The 26,861-nt window shown below is 39.2% G+C and overlaps 2 protein-coding genes across 3 annotated transcripts; both read right to left on the reverse strand.

Annotated features, from left to right (window-relative positions):
* Positions 1-148: 148 nt before the first annotated feature.
* grinaa (glutamate receptor, ionotropic, N-methyl D-aspartate-associated protein 1a (glutamate binding)) lies at positions 149-15,099 on the reverse strand. 2 transcript variants are annotated; one of them, XM_044336374.1, is made up of 7 exons: positions 14,976-15,099; positions 5,289-5,628; positions 4,687-4,802; positions 4,377-4,577; positions 4,053-4,181; positions 3,582-3,725; positions 149-2,028 (listed from the first exon to the last, which is right to left on the reverse strand). In XM_044336374.1, the coding sequence occupies exons 2-7, from the start codon at positions 5,590-5,592 to the stop codon at positions 1,879-1,881; spliced, it is 1,044 nt and encodes a 347-aa protein (XP_044192309.1). In that variant the 5' UTR covers positions 5,593-5,628; positions 14,976-15,099; the 3' UTR covers positions 149-1,878. The 2 variants fall into 2 exon arrangements, with proteins under 2 accessions (XP_044192309.1, XP_044192310.1); XM_044336375.1 differs by lacking the exon at positions 14,976-15,099 and adding an exon at positions 13,297-13,472.
* A 170-nt stretch (positions 15,100-15,269) lies between these two features.
* On the reverse strand, positions 15,270-26,359 carry mapk15 (mitogen-activated protein kinase 15). Its single transcript, XM_044335742.1, has 15 exons — positions 26,263-26,359; positions 25,746-25,896; positions 24,193-24,291; positions 21,850-21,879; positions 20,690-20,780; positions 20,088-20,218; positions 19,376-19,539; positions 19,070-19,209; positions 18,924-18,981; positions 18,189-18,326; positions 17,813-17,918; positions 17,332-17,653; positions 16,763-16,893; positions 16,442-16,594; positions 15,270-16,295 (listed from the first exon to the last, which is right to left on the reverse strand). Exons 2-15 carry the CDS (start codon positions 25,833-25,835, stop codon positions 16,101-16,103), a joined length of 1,848 nt encoding a protein of 615 aa, XP_044191677.1. The 5' UTR covers positions 25,836-25,896; positions 26,263-26,359; the 3' UTR covers positions 15,270-16,100.
* Between the last annotated feature and the right edge of the window lie 502 nt (positions 26,360-26,861).

The raw sequence follows: 26,861 nt of genomic DNA on the forward strand, positions 1-26,861 counted from the left end.
ATTTACATTCATACGTTACATCTGTGATGAACTGAAATTAGCTGGTAATATTGGCCACGCTGATTAGTCAGGATCTAGTTATTCAATTCAAGAACAGTTTTAATCAGAAACATGTCTAAATGTAAATGAACACACAAAGCTTCAAACCTTTACATTGTATTTGTTTTAATGAAAAGCGAACAGCAGTGTAGAGGAATGTGGTTCCACTTTAAATTTAATGCAAATATACAATGCAAACAGACCTACAAAGCCCCAAATTACTTCATCTATACACATCAAACCACTAAGGAGTTCTATATACACTTGCACGTAAGTTAGATACAAACACAAGAGTTAAAAAAAAAAAAATTCTAACAGGGCTGCCAAACAACACTGTGTCCCTCCAAAACAAGAATACCTGTACAGTGTGCATCATCAGCACATGCAAATGTGAGTAGAGGGTCATGCAAAAGGTGAAAAATCAAAACAAGACACAGAATAAAAAATGTTGTACATGTTAAATATATCATTCAAGTTGTGTGTGTGTGTAAGAGTATTTTGGCTTCCAGTGCATGACTCCTTTGCCACCAATATCTTATGGGTTCAGTAATTAAGTCTATACATCTCCAGTCTGCGTTTGTTATCATTAGCACCAGCTTCAAAGCAACCCTGTTATCTACATCAAGCTCAATAAATAGATTGTTATTGTGTTATTGTGTATCATTTCCTTCAAGTCCAGACCTGGTTCCCATCTACTTCATAAGAGTTACTTTAAAATTTAGAATAAAGTTGTCAAACTTAAATCAGCTTGGTATAAAAGTGGTGCGAAATTCCAAAACTTAAATATTTCACATTAGTTATAATGAGAACAAAAAATAAAAATAAAGCACTAAATTATCACTTCACGTTAATGACGAGACGAGAGGAAATTAGTGAGGACTGTAAAGAAAAAAAAGAGAAGAGAAGGGAACATATCAGCTTTAAAATCATACAAATAATTAAGAACATACTTTTTCTTCCTTTTCAAACAACATTCCATGAGAATATATAGAGTTTATAAATATTAATTTATGTGTCATGTACATCTTCATCCTTATGCCATTAGAAGTTATTGTACTGGGTAAAAGCGTTCCGATGTCAGAGCATCAAGCAGTACATCCATATGAATCAGTCCAGCATGCCTTTCCAGAGGCAGAGGAGAGGGAGTATTGGCATCATATACAGTAATACACGTATTATTTACAGCTGTGACAAGCAAGCTCGAGATATTCCTCTGGTAGCTCTAGAGAATCATAACACATCTTAAGTTATGTTTCCGTTGTTGCCATGCAGAGTTACACGAGCAGGCTGAAAGGGAGAGTTGAGTTTGAGAAAACAGACAGATTGAAGGTGGAGGGTATTTCTAGCACTAACTTCTTCTCTTCAGGCAAAGCTGGTCGGCTTCAATATTAAGCGCTATTGATACCTTTCCTCGCTCTCTCTTTTCTGTTTTAATCTCTGTGGCAAGGCACGGCTGAGTGCCAAGCACCCACAGGATAACATGATTTCTACTATACGTGACAAGCCAAACTGGAAGTTGGGTTTTTTTTAGATAATGTAGACATCTGTGTTAGTAGAAGCAGATGACAGTTAGTGCAAGCAGTGTTCAAAGTTGAGGAAAAGAGAGACAGATCATGATGCTCTCAGCTGCTTTTTTTTAATGACATCCACAGCCCTACTATCTGTTTAAAAGTTGAACTGCGTGTATGATAGGAGAGGATACAAAGAGTATTATGGGGGGTAAAAAAAAAAAAGTGAAGAAAAAGTTGAAGGAATCAGAGGTAACGGGCAATGTTAGCAACGTTTCACAATGAAGGGAGGCATTCTCCATCTCCCTTCTGTTATCGCTAAGGTGCAGCTTTATTCACGGGAGCGTCCCACAATAGCCAAGATGTAGAGGAAAATGTTGATGATGTCAGTGTAGAGGTTGAGGGCAGCAAAAATATACTCCTCTGGACTCAGAGCCAGCTTCTTGTTGCCTAGGAGGAGCTGAGTGTCCACAGCCAAAAACTGCAGAGAGGAAAGAAGGATGGCATTAGTTATTTTAAGAGGCATCCACACTTCAAATCAAAGCTGAGTGATGTAGAAATTATTCTTTTCAGCTATCAGAACAGATGCGGTTGTGACATCCATCAAATAAAGCTATGTACCTACATAAACCAAGCCCATAAAACAGAGGCAGCACAGATGATCCATGTTGTATAGAAGTATTTTCAGTAAGCACATTACAGCTTGCGGTAAATGTGATGAGATAGATTTACAAGCATATAAAAGGGGTACATTGTCATTTCTATTCAGTCGCAAGGCTTTGAGACAACATGGAGGTTGTACTAGATAGTTACTTAGTAACACTACAGTGAAATGCTTTCTTGGCTTTTCCTTTCACTCTCAAAACTCTACTTGGTTTCCACCTACATGTATTGCGTTTTAACACCGGTATATTCAAGGCTGACAGAGTCATCTCTCCTACCAGGTCTGAAGAATTTAGCCTTTAACCATCATATACACCACATCACATCCCCACTGGGTAAATTCTACTTTTCATGGTGTCCATGAATGCATGATAGTCATATAAAGTTAGTGACCCACTTTCCACTTGCTAACCATGAATCTTTTTCCTACCCAGTTTTTGCTTTGCTCTTTAACATTCTGCAGATGTAATTATCCTTTATTGAGCAGAATAAAGTTCACTGTGAGGTGGAAAAACCAGCCGTGTGCCAGTGGTGATGGCTGTCTGGTAACTGAGTCCAGACTACTGGACACCACTACCACAAATATCAAATTACCCTCCTGGAGAGTTAACACGCAACAGATGACATTTGACATTTTCAACATAACAGCACGCCAGTTGACATATAATGGACGAAAGCTGTTTCTGTTCCCGGACCTCACCGCCAGTGAAGCCAAGAAGAGAGCGGCTTTCTGGGATGTCCGAAAGTGAGATCAAGGGAACCCGTTTTAGATTTCAATACCCTGCTAAGTTCCAAGTGGCTCTACTGGGGGAAGCCGAATGCTTTTTCACTGATCCCAAAACGGTAATGGATAATGCTACACTGGTTTAATCAAAAATAGATTTAATTTTTTTAATGTAAGACTCTTGTTCAATATCATCTATCACCCCTCAGATTCTCCAGTTCCAGAGGTATTAATTTCCACAGATACGGATAAAAGCTTTTCATAGGGTGGACTGAAGATATTTATTTCATATTCTTAAAAGATTTGGGTTTGGCACCACATTTATTTCTTAGATGAGGTTACTATACACAGCACCAGTTTCTTCATTCCGTACTATTTATATCTACTCTAAGCAGTTAGATAGACTTAACATGCTCTTGTTATCATGACTCTTATTACCTTCAACTTTAATCACCATTTCTTTGTATCCATTTAGTTAAGTTTGTGTATACAAGTTATTTTATAACTACTTTTATTTATTTTCAGGTTTTTTTCTTTTCCTTATGTATTTATCATTTGTAAACGTACTTTACTGTCATTTTTGTTGTTGTTTTTTTTTGTTTTGGAAAAAACAATTAAAAAAAAGAAAACCTGAGTGTGAAACTTACGCAGGTAAACAGAAGGGCCCCCAGTGAGGCATAGACGATGTGCAAGATCCTGTGGCGGATGAAGATGCAGAGGATGGAGAAGAGCAACAGCACGATCAGGCAAACAAACAGTACGCCCCGACAGGAAGTGAAGTCATACTTGCTCTGTAGTGAAAACAGGAGAGAAAACAGGGACTCAGGAAAGACTAACAACAGTAATATATATTTAATACATATATTTTTTATATATTTAGTGCTTCAAACCAATTTAACTAGCAGCTATACTAAAGCGATAATGATATTCCAGAGTGTGAGTACAGTCTGTGAGACTTACTAGAATGAACAAAGCTACGTCAAAAACTAATCAGTTGAAATTCTCACTGTTTTTTCCCTAGTAGTTGAAAAAATGAAGAAATGGAGAAATGTTGTTGTCTGTGTGCGTTTAGACATTTAAATGCGTTTAAATTAAAACAGCTGTTTGTGTGTGCGGACCTGTAGTGAGAAGAGGACGACAGTGAAGCAGACCACAGCAGTGATGCCCACAGCCATGATGACAGTCTCTGTGTCGTAGAAGCTGGCTATCATTCCCACCATGTAGGAGAGACTCAGGGTCAGGATGGACTGCAAGAAAAACATTTATTACGTGTTTTAACATGTTTTAGACTTAAATGACAAGTTTCAAGTGCTCTTACAAAGGATGTACCTTTGCGGCTTTTAACATTTGGTCTTGCTAGAAGGTATGAATCAGTTTAGTTACAGTATAAACAAACTATCACGATAGGTAATTCATGCTTAGTTATTAATTGGTGTTCTTACCAGTGCAACCAGGTTCCAGGGGTGCTTACGGCGGAAGTCTCCACAGCAGCTGAGGACAATCAGAGCCACAAAGAAAACGGCGTAGGACACGTAGTATGTCCATGGATTATGTCGCACAAATTTCTTGGCATCATCGACAAAGGTGAAGACCGCAACAAAGGAGAAAGTGACCATCAGCTGCACTGTGAGAACCAAGAAGACCTGGTGGAGAACAGGTGGTCTTGTTATAATATTAATGCAACTTTTATTACACACATATATTTGTTTCTTTATCATCTATTTTATCTGTTGGACACAGTGAAGAACTTACTTTTCTGATGAAGGCTTGTCGGATACTCTTGTCCTCAAAGCCGGAGTTGGTGAACTCATCATTGTCGTAGTAAGATGGAGGCCCATCACCATGGTAACCAGGACTGCCTGCAGGTGCTGGCAAATGACAACGACAGTAAGACAATTAAGGGTTAAAACTAGGCTTAACAAATGAACACATGTCATGTAGTACTGATCATTTCATTGATTGCCCATTCATCTGCGCTCAGTCTGATCTGAACTGGAACCAGTAATGTGTTTTCTTGTTGACCTGGATAAAAACATGCTTGCAAATGCCTTTAGTGTGGAAATCCATTTACAGAAAAAATTCCATCCAAACTGGTGACTCTCACATGGAAAAATGAAACAACTTTATGGAGCGGAGAGGACAACTTTTGGAAGCGACTTCAGCTGAGCACATTGTTTTTTTGTCAAAATAAAGTCATAAAGGAACATAAGCTGAACCAAATGACATGATGTGCTCACTTTCATAGAGATACAGCCGATGTGACACAATCAGGTTTCTATTAACAAAGAATAAAGTGGCCCAGAAAGGGAAAAGTCTCCTCGTAAAAGTTTCTAATCTCTAGTTGAACAACTCACCAATGGGGTCTCCAGGAAAGCCTGGCTGCGTGGTTCCTTGCTGATAAGGCCCCTGAGGGTAGGGTCCCTGTGGGTAGGGCATCTGAGGGTAAGGCATCTGCGGGTACGGACCAGGGACAAAACCTGGGCCTGCCTGGGGGAAGCCCGGCTGCCCGTAGCCGGCTGCTGGTGGGTAGGGTCCCCCAGTGGCCTGGCTGTAGTTAGGAGGGGGCACGCCAAAACCTGGCTGAGGGGGTCCATAGACGTTGTTATGGAGTGGGTTAGTCTCACCCATAACGGGGTATCCACTCTTGTCCTGGGACATGGTGTGGGGGAAGGCTCACTCTGCTGCAAGAACAATCTATGAAAAGGAGAAAAGTAGAATTGTGTTCAATTGTCTTTATTACATCTCAAAAAGTCCCAGACGGAAGCAGAGAAAAAGTAATGACGGTACATCATCTGGGCCAAACTGGCAAAGACACAAACGCTATATCTGCCTGATTAAAAAGGTGACAGGCAATCAAAGAGCGCAACAAGAAGAGATGACAGAGAGAGAGGCAGAGCTACATCACGTTATCTCTCTGTTTCATAAACTAAATTATATTATTTCATGCTATTTTACCTTTCTTTTGGGGATTTTTTATTCTACCCTAATATGCCTTTTACTCACTCAGTAACAGATAAAATCAAATTTGATTGGTCTTAGTCATTGTCTAAGAGAAAAAAACAGATGTCAATGCAGAATCTTCTAAAGCTTTCAAGGCTTTGAGAAAGAGATGGCAGTCTCGGAAAACCAGGTGGTGGGGGATCATGAGGAAAAAGCTGAAAAGAGAGTACCACCACGGGCCCTGTCAACTGCAAAAAGTGCTGCACAACTGCAGTAGTGAGAGTACATAAAACTGGAAGAGACCAGGGCAGGAAGAGACTGGAAGAGATGAAGAACAGCTGGCTGTTGTCAAGGCCTTCAAAGCTTTGAAGTGGATCAGGGAGATCCACAACGTGAGCATCGGAGGGGAGAATACAACGACAGGACGTCAGTAAAATGAGGGAAAGAGTTTGATTTCAGTGATGAATTTAAAAGCTAATGATAAGACAAGTATTACTTGATATAATATAAAGTAATGATAATGAAATAATACATTATGAAAGTTATGTGTTGATTTGAATCAACTGAATGCTTAATTATTGTTTAATCTTGAGAAATCTGTGTAAGAGACCAGAGAGGATGTGAAGGTATTGAACTATTTGGGAAAAGCACCAAGAGACACGGATAGTCCAAGGAAAGGGAAGTACCCGGTTAAAGTTGCAAGAAAACAGTTTTCAACATCAAAGAGTTGGCTAATAATGATTGGTACAACAGGAGGGTAAATGCCTCAATACATTCTGGGTTTGAGGTCAAGTATGGAAACAACGTTATGTTGACAGGCAAGTCGCCTGTTGCTCCATTCACTCGCAACCTTTGTCTCTATATGAACATCCCCTGTCGGATCATTTCGCAGGATTCGACAAAAAGGCACAAAGATCCAGAGTTTTATAGGAAGTCAGGGGAGAGCTTCTTGACTGCAACAAGCAGCAGTCTTTAACTGTTAGTTGAGATCAGCCTTATCCCCTAGTTCATAGAATCTGCTGAGCAATTTTAAGACAAAAGGTGATTATGGATAAATATGTTTGATTTATTACTGGCTTATTACTTGTTTTCTGTATTATAGCATGTTTAAATACAACCCAATTGTATCCAACTGTAGAAAATAATATCCAAATATTAAAAGTAAAACCAAGTCTATAAATATGTTTCTTTGTATTTATTTTGTATTATATTTAAAGTATTTTTTGCTGTTTCTCTCTTGGTGAACAGACCATTATGAATGTGACATACACATAAAAAGTTAAAGTGATGAAAGGCTGCTTCTGCTGCCAAAGCGAAGAGGAGATGAGAGAGAGGAGAAGATAAGAAGTTTAATGTTTAATGGTATTTCACTGGGAAGCAGAGAGCGGCAGCAAGTGATCTAATATATGAAAATAGACCACAGGTGAGACGTGAGAAGAACAGTCAGGGGAGGAACATCTGAATGTTATGACCAAATTACAGTATCTAAACGACACACCCACTTCATTACACAACACGTCCACTTGGTTAGGTTTAGGCATGAGGGGGTGGGGGGTTGGTTAGGGGTCAGGGGTCAGATAGACCCTTCTAGTTTTGACTGTTACTAAGGAAGTAGGCAGAAGGAGGCAGAAGGGGCACAACACTCATATCGATAATAATAATAATTGTGTGTGTATTTATAAAAGATAATTAACCACCTCGGTTAATTAACGTCCTCGCAATGTAACTTTAACTACAACTTGGTACATATTGGATGTATATAATTAGTCTTTTAGTGTTATCAGGTTGACTTTAATTAATGTCACTCAGGGCTGCAACTACTCATTATTTTCATGAGCAGCTTTTCTCAATTAATCTATTATTAATTTGGTGTATAAAACAATGGCAAAACTTAAGACATTTAGCATTTGTAAGCAGTATATAAACAGTTAAATAATCACACACTATCATGTAGTTGTTAGATATAAGATATAAGAGTTGTATAGTCATATAGAGATGTATAGTCAACAACTATAACTCCTGTGGTCGTATGTTACTATATGCTATGTTATATAAAAAGATTATGAATGCAAATATAGTAAAACACGGCTGTAATAAAATAAAAAATATCTTCATAAAGTAAGTTTTAATTGTTGACAGATACTGCGCATTTTTGTGTGCATTAGTCTCATAATTTTTACTGTTTGCATTTGTAGTATTTGTATTTGTATTATCAGCTCGTCAGTCATCTGTAAAGCACTTTGATTGACTGACAATGTTTGATTGACTGATATATATTATTGATTGATATGATTGTTTTTAAATGCTAAATAAGGGGGATCTAAAGTAAAGTATTACCAAAATGCCAGAAAATAGTAAAAAAAAAAATCACAATTTTCAATTGTATGATTGGTCTAACTAAGAGTCCAAAATGTCAATATATTCAGTTTACTGTTTATATAAAACAAGGAAAAGCTGAAGGAGCTGGAACAAGGAAACTTCTTATTTTGCTTAAAAAGTGACCTAAACAATGAATTGAGAGCAACAGATTAATTTTCTGACTATTAATAGTTACAGCTCTGATGTCAGTTTTAGTCAGCATGTGGTGGATTGTGGTGGTGGTGGTAGGGGAAGTTAGTGGGAAAAATGAAACAACCCCTGAACTTTATGTGTGATTCAAGTTTTGTGGAAGTAATCATTTTCAAATTATTTTGTCATTTTGAAACTTTCCCAAGAACAAGGCTCAACCAGAGCTCTACAAGCTGTGATTTCTTAATAACCTGATCTGAGTGGAAACTTACACACAGGCTTCATACCTAAATACAACCAATCGCACACACTGTCTGTATGGACTTAACCAGCAGATACCCTAACGCAGGGAGGGACACAGTGAGAGAAGTAAGGAGGCTAAAAAAACGTCCTCACCAGTGCTGACAGTGTTACCATGGACGCAGGTGGTGCCTTGGTAACCAAATGCATTATTAATCTGCTTTGCTTCAGGAAGAGACCTGACATATTGACCATTACTGCGGTGTCCCCTCCCCCCACCAGGCCCCTGCAGAGGCCTGGTCAACAGGTTTCTGTTCCATTTACATCACAATATATAGCGCTAATGAGGCATCTGCATGCATGACACAGAGCTGCTCACTTGAAAAGAGCAATCTCTCTGCATGTGAGGCGTACAAAGGTCAGCTTTACAAGGTTGATTAGTGCTTTCAAATTGCCTGATGTCAGACAGTGTTGTCAACTCGTCACACTTCATTCCAGTCAACTCGTCTTGGCAGAGTGGGTGGATTCAAAGGTCTGGACCCCGGCAAGCTTTCAAATGTTCAGTGCAGATCTCATATACAGGCCTACAGTGCCAAAAAAGCCATTCCCCTAATTGCTGACTTCAAAAAAAGCAGGTATAGTGAGCGGCAGACTGAGTTTACACGGTGCATAAGCTACGTGCTGTTCAAACTACAGCTACTGCATGTATACAGCTGTGTGTATAACGCATACATGCGCAAACACACACTAAAAGTCCCCACGCCATTTCTTTCGCACACACCACAAACCAAATAAATGCATACAAGTACAAAAAAAAAAAAAATCTTGTTTACTGTTTTGCATGCTCCCTCCCTCCATCCTCCTCCTCCCCTCTCACCAGGCCACACTGAATTAACAGCTAGCGTTACACAACACTGCTCTATTTCACTCTGGCAAACACATCCAGACTCCTAGTGTGTGTCCTCATGATCCCTGTCTGTCCATCACTAGGACAGTGCGGTGAGAGACCGCAGACAAACATGGTCGAGTGCTGGCTCCGCTTCATACTGACAGTCTCCATTAAGATCATAACAGATTACAATCATTATCTGAGGAGCCAAATCCCTCCCGGCTTTCTGGACAACAATGGTTGTGTAAGGGGGCTTACAGTACTAACACTGCAGCAGTTTTGCTGAATTACTTGAAAGATTTATCTATCAGTAAACTGTTTGTACTGTAGTCAGGATTGTTTTACCAAAAAGGATTGCTCACTTCATCTGAATTGACAAACAACACCCTCCTCAACAACTCTGTGACACAACAAAGTTTCTGTATGCTTGTGTCACACAGGGCAGGATATCTATCTGTCTACTGAACCAACCAAGACATGTAACTGAGTAACCTGACACTCCTTAAGTAATCATGTGACACACGCAGTCAAAGCATGTGATCCCCCGCCAGTCCAATGTTCATGTTAAACCTTAAGGTTTGTAACTCAACACTTGACAGGACTGTCATTCATGTTGTATAAAGGGGGCTGGGCAATATGGCTGAAATCATTCACACAACATTAATTTAATTTTGCTTCAACAACAATACAATAATCTGGACTCCACTGAGACCAAACTAACTCTTCAATGTGTAAAACAAAAACTTCATTTATAATTACAGCTCCAGTCCTCATTCATAATCTTATTTCCAAATTGTAGTCAATCTTAAGATTGTTTAACATAAGCAGCTTCACATTGACAGGGTTTCTTAAGTACTGAATCAATCGCTATTGGTCTGTTTTTATCTGTGTTTAATCTGTGTATGATGGATTACCTGATATATGCATGAAGTCACAACAGCTTGGTCAGTACAGAGTCAGATGGCCTTCTCCGCTGATATTTTGACAACAAGATTATTTTAACATGTGTCTAAGACATCGGAACAACAGCTGTAATCACTAAAAAAAGCACCTGGTTTCATAAATTTCAAATGTGAAGGGAATAATTACCAAACCTACACAAAGACCCTGGTTTTGTATAAAGCAAACATATACTGTGAATAGATATAAACTAACTTCTAACCTTTCTCTCCACCAGATGACTGGCTGGGTTCAAAAAAAGTGCACAAGAGCAATTTAGAAACCACAATAGTTTCACTTCACTCTGTTTGAGGAGAAATGAAAGTGAATCCAGTAAATATAGTTTAGTTTTGGAGGTTTTTTGGAGAGGTTACAGTTTGAGGCAGTGTTTGTACAGCTTTACAAGCATTACGTTGGAGATTTCAAATCCTCTTAGGAGAGACGCCCCGACGCTGTGGATAAAGACAGTGCCACTATCCCTGGCTTCTGCTGATAGCTATCGCTGGGGGAATTAGGTTAAAGGGAGGGATTCAGTGGGCTCGCCAGAAAGCCACGTTAACACAATTAGGTTAGCACAATACCTCGACAAACCCATGTACAACATGCTATCTGCATGCCTGAGCAACAGGAAACAGGAAACAAAGTGATACAACAGGAACAGCCACACAAAACCGTGGGGCCTATACAGAGGTCACCATGTCATAATAAGTGACGCCAAAACAAGTTGTGATCTTTGATGGGGGGTGATTTAGACAGAGTTAAGTATAAATTGACAATCCCCCTCCTTTCAAAGATTTAGTGTAACATTTTGAACGTGCAGTACTTCCTAAATGCTACGAAACAACATCAGATTACTGAGCGATATCATCATAAATAAAATGCTGTTTCACAGTCACATGATGAGGATGTGACTCTGCATGAAAAACCATCACATGGTTGTTTCACACACGCTGCACCAACAACAGAACCAGCTGATTTTTAAACAAACTCCTCAAAGCGCTCAGTGTACAATGATAATATTTTGAGTACTATTATGAAACTGTCACTGGGACAATCTAGCTGATTAAATCCTACACCGTGTTGCTGCCTGCCAACGCAGCAGTCTGGCAAGATGTTGTCTCAGCAGCAGCTCTGGACCGCTATGTCAGACCTGCAGACACCTCGCCTCATGACAATTTGTTACACTTTACGCAGGTTTGCAAAATACAACAAAATACTGCTGCCACCGTGAACACAAATCTGCTTAGTTTCTCAGAAAAAAATACTTGCTATAATGACAAAATGATTTTATTAACATAATTTCAAGTTGTTCTACTATTTTTTGTCTTTTCCTGTATTGATTGAATGTTTTTTCTTATTATTACAACAAATGTTTCTAGTTTCTCCAACAATATACCATGTTATGTTGTTACTACAATTAGTTTCCCATAACAAAAATATCACATAACAACATTTCTTGTTATAATAAAAGAGTTGGCATGTTGTAATAACAAGAAATAACAGAAAGAAACCACTTTGTTATAAGATATTTATCACTAGCATAAAATTAAACTATTCACTCCTTACACTGTGAGCAGTTGCCAATTTCAGGAGGTGGAGTTGGCAGCATAGCTCAGCTTTATTGCTCCTGCCTGGTCATTATAAGCCGACTGATCTTCCAGATCTTACCAAACAGAACTGTAGTGTAAGCAAAAACAGACTTATCTAAAATGTTCCACTTTCATACTCTCCAATTTCCATCAACAGCAAAAGAGAAAGAGCACATAAAGGGTTCCTGCAGGATCACTGCAATAGAGATTGAGTAATCCTGGACTTAAACGTCTGTTTCACAGCCAGATGGTGACAGAACAGCGAAAACATCCACTAACCTCGCTTATTAGAACCCATCTCACCTTGTTCGTTCATTAAATGATTACCCACAACCAACAATTTTACTGTAACCCTCAAATTTAATAAGAAATGAATCATTTAAAATCCCTGAACAACTGTATTATTCGTTCTGCATGGTATCATGCATGTCCCGGTAACGAGCTGTCAGGGCGGAACAGAGAGACTGATCATGAGAGTCGATGGACTTGTTTCCATCATATCACTCAGATATATTATTTCAACCTTGACCAACACAGGGTTGTAAATAGGGAACTTAACCTCTGTCAGCCTATAAATAAAGAACATTTATTGGTGAGTTGATGGGCAAAATATGGGATCTAGACTATAAATAGCAAAGGAACCTGTTGAGAGAAACAACAAGTGATAAATAAATAAATGTTTAGTGACAATTTACTGACCTTATCAAGGTTCTATCTAAGATTGGCCGATATCATTTTTTTTCTAAATCTTTTTCTTCTCTGATAGAACCATGCAAGAATTACAATATGCTTGTACTGTATACGTGTGCAAATGCCAAATAAAGTGACTTGTACTTTAAATACAATGGGGGCAAGTCATCCACTTATCACAGAGTCGGTGGTTCGATCCCCAGCTCCTCCTGTATCATGCAAAATGCGAGCACTTTGCATTGTATCTTGCTGCCAACGGTGTGTGTGTGTGTGTGTGTGTGTGTGTGTGTGAATGGGTGAATGAGAGTAAAATTGTAATGCAATTTGGATAAAACCGCTGTATCAATGCAGCCTCTGTCTAGTCATTTACCATAATATGAATCAATAGTAATTAGTCAACTATCAGAGATTTTGCGGAACCATTTGTTCTCGACCATTGTGAGCAACGCTGCAAATCGATGAGCAGGACTGATGTATGGCAGTATTGTTTGTGTTAAAATATTCTGATTTGTCAGGTATCTAATTCAATGGGTTGGCTAAAAACAAACATTCCTATATTTTCATTACCAATTAGATTCCTTTTCTTGATTACTCAACACGTCCAGAAAGTGTCCATCATATTTTCCAGAGCGCACAGTGACGTCCTTAAAAGGTAGAGTCAGCGATTCTTATCCAATACACTTTTAGTCAAATTCAGCAAATGTCTCCTCATGCTCCTTTAGCTGTTCGTTCTGTGTACACGCTGAAAAAAAGAATCTGGTGTTTGTACACAGCCCTGACTCTGTAAATGGGAAACAAACAGAGTGGCTCAGCCCAAACCACACAACATCATTCTAGCCAATCAGCAACACGGGGCGTTTGTGCTCGTGCACAAGAAACGGTGAAGGGGAGGGGAGATGCTATATTTCTCTTGTGGTCAGCTAGCCCATTGTTAGTGCCGCTGCCTTGGCAATGCATTTCCATTAATTTGGGGGGTGGAGTTCCTGAAGGAGCAGGAAAGGAGGGGTATGTTTGTTTGGCTGCAAATATCAACAATCTTTCTCCAGAATCACTGACTCCTTTAAATGTCTTATTTTGTCCGACCAACAATGCAACTAGAGGAAGTAGAATATGAACTATAATTTAGCATAGTTAAAATATCACACTATTTATATAGAAAAAGAAGTAATAAATATGGTTGAAAATTATATCTGTCTGATTTTGCCAATATCTGACAGGTATATTACGTATTAATAACCTACATTTATAAAAAGAAGTAAAAAGATTTTATTCAATGTAACATTAATGACTTACATGCAAGGGAGACTAAAATAAAACCACTTTAAACCACAAAGTAAATCTCAACCTGAGGTCTGGGGACCCCCAGGGGTCCTTGAGGAGGTTCCAGGGGGTCCCCAGAAAAATGGAGAATATTTTAATTTCACTATTATTTCAGTGACTAGACGTTATTTGAGAGAATGTATCAGAATGACTGTTCACACTCTTCACTGTTAATCTGCCAAACTACAGTATAGACAGTTATGTAAATAACTCAGTCTTATCAGATGGATCCCTGAGACTACATCTTATCAAATACGGGTCCGTGGCCTGGTGTGTATCAATTTGGGGGTCTTTCACAAGGTTGAAAACCACTGGTTTAGAGGTTATTGTGCAAATGAAAACCAAAACAGAAACATGACTGCAGAAAATAAACCAGCCAGCCTCGTTATTATGAAGCACCTGCAGCGGGCGCACCTCATCATCAAGGCCTCTGTAGTGCAGATAAATGCGACACACCGACCATCTGTTTCATCAAACTCACAAAAAATTAAGCCCCAGTCTAGCAACACCGCCATTAAAGCTGAATATGGATAAACAGCCTTTGAACAGACGATAGACCTCAAATAGACGATAACGTTAGACATGAAATATCCCTTGAATAAATTATATTTGAGGACGGTGACCACACGCCGCGCCCCCCACCCACCACCCCACGTTTACAGAGCTCCCTCTGCAGCCGGGACTACTTTGTTTTAGTGTGACTAGCTGCTTGTTTTAAGATAACCACCGCTGCAGTAACGGCGTCTGTTTTGATAACGGCTTTCTAACTTGCTGACGCTAAATGACGGTTGGCCCACAGACTGGATGCTGATAATGTCGCTAACCGAAGCGCTGCTCGCTAGCTGCACATTTAATGAGAAAAAAAATATTTCTACTAACAGAACACACACAGGCATAACATCTCCTCGGCACACTTTCATCCTTACCTTTTCCTTTTTGTCGTTATAGACCGTCCAGAGGTGTTTATTTCAGAGTAACTGCCGACATAGACTGCGCCTCCTGCTCCTCCAAGAGACTAACTGAACTGGGTCGAGAGCCGGTGACGTCACCGCACGACGTCGTCACGTCACATGATGTGTGGGAACCACCGGTTATTATTACTTACACAAAAATGACACAGTTTATCTCAACTGCCACAATGACGCAGTATTTTCCATTAAAAAAGATAACATTAAGCTTTATATAGAAAATACTGAGAATGAAAGATCTAGAGAGTTGGGCATGATGCGGTACAGTAGTTTATTATTACACTTTATGCTGGTTTGCTGCCACAGTCATTCATGTCTGTTAAACATTATAAACCGTGCTCAAGAATCAGTTTTATTTCTGTACACATTAGAGGAACAAATAGGCTTATTGCTGTTGTCTTCACATGAAAAATAACTCGTTGTGACATATAATTACAACTATTTGCATATCTTACAGTTATTCTCTGTCCATGTGAAACTCACTGGCTTAATGTACTTGCCATTAAGCTTATAGGTCATTAACTACATAGATCAACATGAGAAATCGTGGATGCACTAATCTCTAGTGGGCCCCCAGGGCTAAAATAATCTGTGGGAACCTGCTTGTGATAGTTTATTTAAATACAAATGTATTTAGGAATATTTAGTATGTGTGAATTTTGACACAATACCTCTATAGAAAACATGTAAACAAGACAACATTTTCATTTTAATCAAATTACCACAAACTAAGTAACACTTGATGAAAATGGTGCCAGTGGGGCCCCTGAAGGTCCAAGGGTCCCTGTGAGAAATGCAGCTGAGTAAAACATGTTGGAGAAATGTTGATGTTTTTCATGAATTGCAATTTGATAAATGTGATATGAAATAACATTGGATGTTATATATTCACTGTCACAGACAGTGAATGGAAATCCATGTCTCCATGGGTACAATCTATACAGTATACAAGAGGTGTTTGACTTTCAGTCTTAGCAGTTTCTTTTTTTTTTTTTGCTACATGCCTGACATCCTGGCAAACTTTGTTGTGAGTTCAAACACATGTGACACCCAGCCCCTATGTAACCACTGATATGACAATAGTTACTGGTTGCAAGGGCGACTTCGAAGCAGGTTGTCCAGGTCAGTCTTGTTGATGGTACCATAGGCCTGGGAATAGCTGCCTAGTTTGGCTCTAGGGTCGCCTGAAGCTGCTACGTTACAGTTATTCTGAAATACTTTCTTGCTGAACCGGGGCAGCGGCCGAGCCTCACGAACCTGAGAGTTTGAGCGCTGGTTCTACACGGGAAGAAAAAGAAAGTTCACTGAGTAAAGAAAAACCATATGCAAAAGTTCACCCATATATTTTCATACATATATATTTAGATCTTTATTTCATCATACATCAGTCATATTTTACATGTGCTGAGGTGCATTGGACTGACCAGGCGAGCAGAAGTGACGTATAGTCCTGAGGACAGAGATGGCTCATCCTTGCGAACCAGCGGGTTGTTCTGGGTTTGGTTTAGGGTCAAGGAGAAGGAGCGGTTATGAGCAGCAGGGGCTGAGCGACCACGCTGGAGGATCTGGTCCATGGACTAGTGGAGGAAGGGCAACGAAAGAGAGCAAAGAGCATTGTGAGCCACAAAAAGAGAGAATGTAAGTAGGCAATTTTAAAAAGTGCATGACAGGAGAGACACAGTACATCCCAGCAATAGATAACAAAGTGGAATAGTGAAGGGACTGTTGCAGACTCTGTTGCTTACTATATTAGCGTTGGTGCCCTCTGTTGGTGATGTAGTTACACTTTCACTACTGGTCTGTCCGACTAGTTTCCTGCTGGCTGCAGTAGAGTGGTAGTAGTGAGAAGCACCGGCTGGACTCCGAACAAAAGCATCTGAATGAAGAAAAGGAGAATTACTGTTTTCTGTGTCACCCTTCTGAGGAAATTTGTCCACATACTGTATGTTTAATAGAAGTGTGTAAAATACACGCAGCTGTATTGTTTAAATTTCATTTTGAAAGTGTGAAACTAGGCCTGGGCATTGATTGTAACTTTTTGGGACAAGTGCTGATACTGAGTTTTGGTACTGATAAACAGACAACCCTTCAAAAATGTTTCCCAACTAAAATATGAGTCTAAAATTAGTGAAACTTTGAATGAAATCAGGAACTATGTCACCAAAGCATAAGTAAAAGACATTTGATGACAACTTTCAATACTTAGATGTTATTGATACTCAGTGCTACAGATGCATTTCACTCAGTTCCAAAATAGTATTGAGGTTCAATATCCAGCCCTACATGGAACCAGTACAGGTAAATTCAGACATACTTGGGGCATGTGTGATGGGGTTATATGTGAGTTTTCCCCATCCAGGGCTAACTGATGAGCTCATCTTCTCCACAGCAGGTGGGGTTGATGCATTCACAGGCCCAGCTTTGGTGATTCCTGTATGTGAGGGTGAGTGGTTTGTCTCTTCAGTCTTTTCATGTTGAGTTTTTCCCTCATGGTCACCATTCCCGTCGCCACTCGCTGTCACCGGGTCCCTCTCTTTTTCTTTCCCCTTAGGCTTATCCTTGCTACTGACATCGCCTTCACCCTTCGGCTGGACCAGTCTCAGCATCCCCTGATTAGTTCTCCTCTCCAGCATCATCTGCAGGTAAAAAAAGAGGAACATTTAAAAGGTTTAATCAGTGTGATGATATTAAAAAAATGTAATTACTGAAATACACTTCTTTGTATTTCAATAATGTCTGTTGTGTAAAAATTAAATCAAATGTTGCCTTCTGGACATTTACGACTCATTTTGTACCTCGTAAAGTTTGTTGCGGTATTGAACCACAGATAATTGCACATCATCATCCACTGGGAGCACTACATCATAATTAAGAGCCGGCTCCTTGGCTGGATTATGGAACCTCCAGGAAGCAGAGAAAACAGTAATGGATACAGTACAGGATTACATGTTATGGCAATAACAGAAACATAATGATAGAAATATTGATCTCTCTCATCTAGATCTAGCACAGAAAATACAGTAAACAATTCATTCTAACTGTTCAACACAGCAAACCAAAGAGAAGAGGATAAAAAAAAAAATACATGTCTGAAGTCTGAATTCAGCTGTGAGGAAAACCTGATCACAACTACAAATCCATGTGTCAATCTGGATGCGTGCTCCTCAGTACCTGGCGACATATGGATGCTGGAGAGCTTGCTCAGCAGTCAGCCTCTTGTCTGGGTTAAAAACTAGCAAACCCCTCAGCAGGTCCAGAGCATCAGGAGGCACAGACGGCTGGAGAAGATCATCCAATGGCACCTGTGGTCTGATGAAGCAAGAAGAGAGATTTACATACAGAGAAAGCAGGTAGATCATTGTCTCACAGATGCTTTCTACTAACAATAATGTTCCTTTTAATATACAGACTTACAGTCCTGTGCAATGCTTACAAACCAGTTAATGCAGACAATTTGTCTCGCCCAACTAACACAATGCAACACATATTCAACACACCCTTTGCAACAAGTTGTCGTCGCTTTAGTTTACTATTTTGCTTTGGCACTGCCGCCTCATTGCTCAATGCACAACAATCACTGCTGCTGCTCAATGCTGCCTCTACCTGCAGGCTCTGATGATAATCTACCCAGTGGAGGGGAAGAAATTTGTTATTGTCACTCCCTCAGCTAGCTCTGTGCCAGGACAAGGTCAGAAAGAGGCCAAACATGAAGAGTTCACACGCTGTAGTCACTTATCAATAAACTATTCCAGGAGAATTGAGTGAATTTAATGCAACAGGTGCATTGTTGCGTATTTAGATGACCAGTTTTACATGTACATTCACAATAAGAACCTCTCCATTGTTAACATGCCCTGTATAGTAGGATTTTCACAGCATAAATAATACAAAAAAATATTCTCTTACTTTAGTAACATTCTCTGAATGACAGAGGATCCATATTCAGACTTGATAGCGAGGATATCTGAAAATTAAATTGCATTTAATTAATTCATACTAAAAAGTAAAGTTTGAGATGTTTGGATGAATTTATTCTTGAGGTCTTTAGTCACCATCTGGGCTTGGGTGTGGTATGGCACTCATGATTTTCTCTATTTGGTTGATGGTGGATGTCCCAGGGAACAGGGCTTTTCCCAGCAGCATCTCTCCCAGGATGCAGCCAAGGCTCCACATGTCCACACCCTTAGTGTACCTTTGAATGAGATGTACTCTTGTCACAGCCTAGTACACTCATAATTGCTTGTATTGCTTGTAATTGAAAATGTATTGTTATTTTCTTCATGACTGCTGAATCAACTATTGCAGGGAATGAGCACAAGCAGAAGATACTGACAGCAGATGCTCATCACAGTTGATACCTTGTGGACCCCAGCAGGATCTCAGGAGCTCGGTACCACCGCGTGGCCACATACTCTGTCAGCGCTGGATTCCCACTGTCCTCTTGGATCTGGTTGAGTGATCTGGCCAAGCCAAAATCACACAGCTTGACAACACAGTCAGTGTCCAAGAGTACGTTGGATGGCTGTGGGAAACGCAGACAAGAGAAACAATTCTTCACAAGGACAATAACAGTTTGATTTTCATGTTGCTACTCAGAGGTCAAATGGAGCAGGTATTATGTCCAGTGCCCAGCTTGACCAAGGTATGAAAACAGACATTGTATAAGGAGTGAAAAGAAGAGTTTTAGTAGGAGGAGAATAATAGAAAATGAGGTATAAAATTCTAGTGTGTAATTTGAGCAGCCATGTCAGCAGATTTGCTGCAGACAAGACAGTTGAATGTGTGATGAACACAGTATTTTGAACATATTGGCTAGGATTTTTTGCTTTATATACACAAATAAATGCCATATTCAATTCAAATATACTATATTTTATATTATATAATGCATTTACATAGACCACAAAACAGAGATTAATGAGATCACTAATATATTATAGAATATATGCAGTAGGGAGGTATAATAAAGGTATATATTTGCAATGCAGCTATCTATTTGGGATTTCTTTTAACCAAAATCAACTCTTCCAATTTTAAATTACTCTCCATATTATAGACTTGCCATCATACCTTTTTGTCCCTGTGTATAACGTTTCCTGAATGCAGATATTTGACGGCTTTGAGGAGCTGGTACATCACATAACGTTTATGAATGTCCTTCAGTAAGGTGCCTTTCTTTATCACTGCATGCAGGTCAGTGTCTGGTGCAAAACAGAAAGCAAAAACAAAGACAAATACTGCTGTTACTGTAGTTTCAACCAATGAATGGACTGTAAATATTCCTTAAATTATACACATCACAGTCATCTTAGCACTGAAATTGTCATCGAGCTGCTAAAACACATCCTCCTCTATAATCACACACACACACACACAAACACAATGATCCCAGTCCGGCAGAGTCCCAAAAATGAAAAGCCAGAGAGAAACAGTGGAGGTCTGTGCTGTGGTGCTGGTGTACAGTCATGGATTAGACTGCAGAGAGGGGGAGGCCAATCTGTGGACTCAGCAGTATAACAGTGACAGTGCAGGCAGCCAAAGGAAGCAGAAACCTTTCCACACACACTCACACAAACACACATCTAGACCTGCTAGAGCTACTGCAGCCTTCACTCTTCCCTATGTGTGTTTTGTAAGATTTAATGATGATTATTTGCTTGTGCAACACTCACCCATATATTCAAAGATGAGGTAAATGTCTTTATCATTTTGTGCTCTGATGACATTAAGAAGTTTGACGATGTTGGGATGATCTCCAAACTCCTACACACAGAGTAAAGGGCTTTAACAATACAAAAACAAACATTAACATACAGAAAGCACACTCTAGCTGCTGGTTTGACCCTTAACCGGCAAGTATTGTGCCAAGGTTGAGTACACAAGAGGCGAAAGTTTCAGCACAGATTACATAACAGTCACTACAAACCCCATGACTACAACACCGGAGTTTCACTGGAAGATGACAACAGCTGATTAGGGGGCAGTGGCGCAACTGAACATTACGTGAATGTAGGTCAGGAGATTAAGTGTGAAAGAGGGATATGTAACACAAGGATATGGAAAACAATGAGACAGCAACACTGTTTGCTGCTCAGTGCTCTAATTTCTTTCAGGATAATGATGAAGTTGAGGTAGAAAACAATGTTTCAACAATGATGCCTTGGGGAGTCCTTTGAATACTTAGCAAGAGCACCAAAAATTTACAGGAAGCACTGCTGACTGTTATTTCTTCTGTCATACTCATGTATTACTTGTACATATTTTTCCATTTTAGATATCCTTTACAATGTTGTAAAATTATAGCACAGGATTTACCAATATGTAATTTTTACCATGCTGTACTAGCAGTAGTACGGATATTTTTTCATGCAGGTCACTTATTAGCTGTGGCTCTATTGTAATCCTTTGTAAAATTAGTTTAGAAACATTACTAGCATGGTTCTACAATAAAATATGAGGAAATAGTCATGGAAAAACAAACTGGATTGTGCCAGAACTGGTAGGGCAAGGTACAATGACTCTAGATGTGGAAAACATGCTCTGGTTTGGCACAAACTGGTATGAATTAAGCACTTTACCTGTAAACACAGTTTATATATAAACTACTAGGGGAATTCACAGACTGAGGAGTTATAAGCAGTATTCTCAGATACAACAGTCGCTGTTTATTATGATATCCTATGTCCCTAATTATTTGCACATTTAAAACTTTGAGAAAGAGACTGGACAAAGTATTGATGGAAACAAATGAGTGATATTGGGACTGACATTGTATTTGACTCTTGAGTAAAAGTCTAAACAGATAATTGACCTCTATTAAAAATTTTATTACCTGGAGAAACATGATTTCTCTGAACGTCCGCTGCAAAAAGAAAAAAAAAAAATACTGTCAACATGCAGCAATAAACTAGGCACACACAAGCCTCCTGCTCTATTCAATCATTAACTAAACTCGTTTTTCCACTGAGATAAGTGAGGGAGACAATTTATACACAGATTAGTAGTTCCAAATCCCTCCAACAAGAGGTAGAAGACAATAACCAGGATACAAAAAACTATACATACATAAATATATACAGTGGTGTTTGAAAGTTTGTGAACACTTTAGATTTTCCTCTATTTCTGCATAAACATAACCTAAAACATGATCATGTTTTCATGCAAGTCCTAAAACTACGTAAAGGGAACCCAGTTAAACAAATGAGACAAAACATTAAACTTATTAATTTATTTATTGAGGAAAATGATCGAATCTTACATATTTGTGTGAGGCTAAAGTATGTGGACCCTTGCTTTCAGTAACTGGTGCGACCTCCTTTTGCAGCAATAACTTCGTAAACTAAATGTTTCCAGTAACTTTTTATCAGCCCTGCACATCAGCTTGGAGAAATAAACATGACCTAAAACATGATCACGTTTTCATGCAAGTCCTAAAACTAGGTAAAGGGAACCCAGTTAAACAAATGAGACAAAACATTAAACTTATTAATTTATTTATTGAGGAAAATGATCCAATCTTACATATTTGTGTGAGGCTAAAGTATGTGGACCCTTGCTTTCAGTAACTGGTGCGACCTCCTTTTGCAGCAATAACTTTCTAAACTAAATGTTTCCGGTAACTTTTTATCAGCCCTGCACATCAGCTTGGAGAAATTTTAGCCCATTCCTCCTTAAAGAGCAGTCTGGGATGTTGGTGGGTTTTCTGCACAAACTGCCCCCTTCAGGTCCTTCCACAGCATTTCTATGGGACTAAGGTCAGTACTTTGACTTTCTTCTGCTTTAACTATTCTTTGGTAGAACGACTTGTGTGTTTAGGCTCATTGTCATGCTGCATGAACTACTTTCTGTTGAGCTTCAGTTCATAGACGGATATCTTGACATTTTCCTGTAGAATTTGCTTGTCTGAATTCATAGTTTCATTAGTGATTGCAAGCTGTCCTGGTCTAGAGGCAGCAAAGCAGGTCAAAACCATGATACTACCACCACCATGTTTCACAGATGGGTTAAGGTTCTTATGCTGGAATGCAGTGTTTGCTTGTTGCCAAACATAACGTTTCTCATTCAAGCCAAAAAGTTGGATTTTGGTCTCATCCATCCATCCATATTTTTCAAACAGCCTTCTGACTTATCAGCATGATCTTGATGGGCAGCGATGTTCTTTTTGGAGGGTAGTGGTTTTCTCCTTGCAACTCTGCCATGCACACCATTGATGTTCAATGTTCTCCTGATGGTGGACTCATGAACATTGACATTGGCCACTGCAAGAGAGGCTTTTAGTTTCCTAGATGTTACCCCGGGGTCCCTTATGGCCTCCCGGAGTATTACACACCTGCTCTTGGTGTGATCTTTGTTGGTTGACCACTCCTGGGGAGGGTAACAATGGTGTTGGATGTCTTCAACTTGTACATGATCTGCCTGACATGTTGAGTCCAAACTCTTAAGAAATGTTTTTTTTAACCCTTTCCAGCCTGGTGAGCATCAGTAACTCTTCTTCTAAGGTCTTTAGAAGTATCCTTTCTTCAAGCCATGACACACTTCCACAAACCTGTGTTGTGAAGCTCAGACTTTGATAGTGAAGACCCAGATTTCTCTTCTTTAAATAAGGCAGGGCCTCTCAGACTCACTTGATTGTCATCCCATTGATGGAAACATCTGACTATAATTTCACTTTTAAATGAATTGATAATCCCAGAGGTTCACATACTTTTGCCACACACAAATATGTAACATTGGATCATTTCTTCAATAAATAAATGAATAAATTTAATGTTTTTGTCTTATTTGTTTAAATGGTGTCTCTTTATCTAGTTTAAGACTTGCATGAAAATCTGGTCACATTTTAGATCATATTTATGCACAAATAGAGCAAATTCTAAAGGGTTCACAAACATTCAAGCACCACTATATATGTATGCTGTAAAATATGTTGACATTCTTCTCATCTTTGTTTATTGTCTTGTGAATGACTAGTAGTCCTCATGTTATCACTTTTCAATTGATCATAAGCTGCAGGCATATGCAACAGCTGACAATGGATCCCAAGTAGACATTACTTTCATGGGGCCACAAGCCAAAAGGGTTGGTAACAGGCCGGCAAGATAGTGGATATGATCAAAGGTAAGAGTGTTCAGTAATTAATTCATTGTGACTTAGATCAGAAACAAAAAGTACACACCTGGGCATCTGTCCTGTTTCTGAAGGCATCAAAGATCTTCTTCACAGCCACGATCTCGCCCGTCTGTCTGTCAACAGCCTTCCATACAATCCCGTACGCCTGAGACAGAAAGACAATACTCAGTCATCATGTTATCATGATAACAACATCATACTGATTCTTACCCTTATTTAAATTCATGTCAAGCATTAAACAAAAAACACCAACAACATTTGTACAAAAATGCGGAGGAAAACTATAATGGGGAAACACTGATCAGGGTCGTAGCCAAGAATTTAGAAATACTGAGGTTGTAAGTCCAAGCAACCCCCCTTTTGTTCATTTAAAAATGTCTTAGAGTTTGAGCTTCACTTCTCTAAAGATCTTAACTCTGTTTTCTAAGCGTATTTTCTACTCTGCCAGGATTGTTGGAGGTTGAATTTATTCTTTCATTTGTTTCTCCATTATTTTTAATCTTTCTTGGCCTTTAAAATGATCAAATCTAAGGACACAGAATCTTCAAAAATATTGGTATATGCCTTTTAAAACCCCACTATGCTTAACTTTAAGCTACAACCAATATAATATCTATGTTCCTAGAAAGACATGCTGAGGACACGAGTGTAGCTACAGCCCTGCCTATCGTGCAGGGGGAGTCAGGGTGCAGATAAAGGCAGTGAAGTCAAGCATAACAGAGGCAGCAGAGAAGCACCAGTACAACTGGTAGGTAGTGGATTACATTCATCTAGCTCTCTGTCAAACTCATGGCTCCAGAAAAAGAGAGAGTGATGGACATTTACAGGAAAAATATGGGTTTTTAAAACAAATCCAGAAAATAGAAGAATCTTTGCTGCTTGTAAAACCACTTTATGACTTTCTACATCCAATTAGCACAGCGCTGTTCAAATGTGTTGTCTCCCTGAAGCATCACTGCACAGGATGCTTCTTCCCCACCAGTCAACCGTAAACAGGTTCAACAGCTGTGTAACATGAGTCACAGCCACCCTCAGGTATGCCTAGTTAGCCGATATGACGTGTTTACGTGGCAGTTAACCACCTGGCCACTAAGCAGCAATTTGTGAGTCTCTGTGGACAGTCTACGGAAAGAAACCAGGCTGTTTTTAGTCCTGTGGCAACTACATCAGTGGAGAGAAAAACAAAAGACTCTAAAGGGAACGAGTGTCCTCATACATCAGCTGATCTGCAAAGAAAAGAGTTTGTTCTGCCAAAGTAAATAAACCCCTTGCTTACAACACTGGCCTTTGCTGAAGACCTTAAGTCTGGAGAATTTCAAGAATTTCTCTTGAGGCCAAAATACAGCAGGAAGACTAGAAGAGTGGTAAACATTCATGCTCAGGTGGAGAAGCTGGAGGTAAATTGTTTGTTTTGCTGCAAAATTAAATGGGAAACTGTTTGGAAACTCTTAAAACTTTTATAACCCATTTGCAAAAGTTTTATCAGTTCATTCATGTGAAAGATGCACTCAACTAAGAGTTTTGTTATTAATTACATAACATAGGATACATTCACTTTCATTTCTATCAAAACAATTAAGGATTCAAAAAATGACTCACCCCTTTTCCAAGTCTCTTCTTGATTTCATATTTCAAAGAGATATGTTCCTCCACCTCTGACACATTTGTCGATTCATATTTTTTGCTCATTTTAAAGAATTGTTTCCTCTTCTGCTCATGCAAAAATCATCACCACACTCTTTGGTTATTCCTGAAAGATGTTTAAAGCGTCCAGGAAAACAGGTTAAAAAAAAAAAAAAAGCAGCTGGTAGCAATGAATGAAGTAATAAAACCAGTCCCGTCAGAGCTGCAGCATGCCAGTAACTGATAATCTTCACGATGCACAATAAAATTTAAATGGAAGTGTAGAGGAGTCTTTTTTATGGCAAGCTTTGTATCTCGCGACCTTGTATCGCTACTTGACGTCAGACGTCGCGTTGACTACTTTTCAATCAATCAATGTCGCTCGCGGAGCAGGTAAGTTTTTCAATTCTGTTAGCTGGCTGTCAAATATATGTCCTGTAATAAAACAGTAAATAATCTATTGTTATCGGTCAAGGTGATAGTCAGTTCTTACTGCGACTTTGGTTACTCCCACCACACACTGCTGCTGCTGCTGCTGCTGCAAACTGACGAGCCGGAGAGTTTTTGTCATTATTTGTCGCCATGGAAACGCTGCTGCCCGCTTCTTAAAGGAGCCGCCGCACAAACACTTCCTGTCAACTAAAAGGGCCCCAAATAGCTCTAGATTTATTATGATGTTTAGATATGAAAAATATTGAATTATGTTACTGTTTTAACACATTGTACCCCGAAATTACCACAAAGCATTCATGAATACCTCATCTAACATTGATAAATTGGTGATTAATCCTTAATGAAGCTTTCAGAGAGCAGAGAGAGTGTATTTAGTTTTTTACGCTTGTTTTGAACATTTACAATCACACTATCTAATGGACCTACGTTACATAACCCAGGGGAATATAAAGATTTCAATGAATTATATTAAATGTGAAGAAAACAGTATTTTTGAATGGTGATTTTTGAATTTTTTTAATAAATGTGGGTGAAACACTCAACAAAAATGTCCATCAGCTGCACAAAGATGTTTTTTAAAACGTTGAAATATTTCAATTTTTGCATATTCTGCACTTATCCTCCATCCATCACAATGAC

This window comes from Thunnus albacares, chromosome 19, assembly GCF_914725855.1.
Source record: "Thunnus albacares chromosome 19, fThuAlb1.1, whole genome shotgun sequence".
Taxonomy (NCBI): Eukaryota; Metazoa; Chordata; class Actinopteri; order Scombriformes; family Scombridae; genus Thunnus; species Thunnus albacares.

Bases quoted from the DNA above. Each gene is read 5' to 3' on its own strand.
- mapk15 (XM_044335742.1), bottom strand. From the start codon at position 25,835: ATGAGCAAAAAATATGAATCGACAAATGTGTCAGAGGTGGAGGAACAT. The intron at 20,219-20,689 runs GTGAGTGTTGCA...GTTTTGCACCAG, and splicing joins CCTCATCTTTGAATATATGG to ACACTGACCTGCATGCAGTG. The intron at 18,982-19,069 runs GTGACTAAAGAC...TTTAATTTTCAG, and splicing joins ACCACACCCAAGCCCAGATG to ATATCCTCGCTATCAAGTCT.
- grinaa (XM_044336374.1), bottom strand. From the start codon at position 5,592: ATGTCCCAGGACAAGAGTGGATACCCCGTTATGGGTGAGACTAACCCA. The intron at 4,803-5,288 runs GTGAGTTGTTCA...GTCATTTGCCAG, and splicing joins CTTTCCTGGAGACCCCATTG to CACCTGCAGGCAGTCCTGGT. The intron at 3,726-4,052 runs GTCCGCACACAC...TTTTCACTACAG, and splicing joins TCGTCCTCTTCTCACTACAG to AGCAAGTATGACTTCACTTC.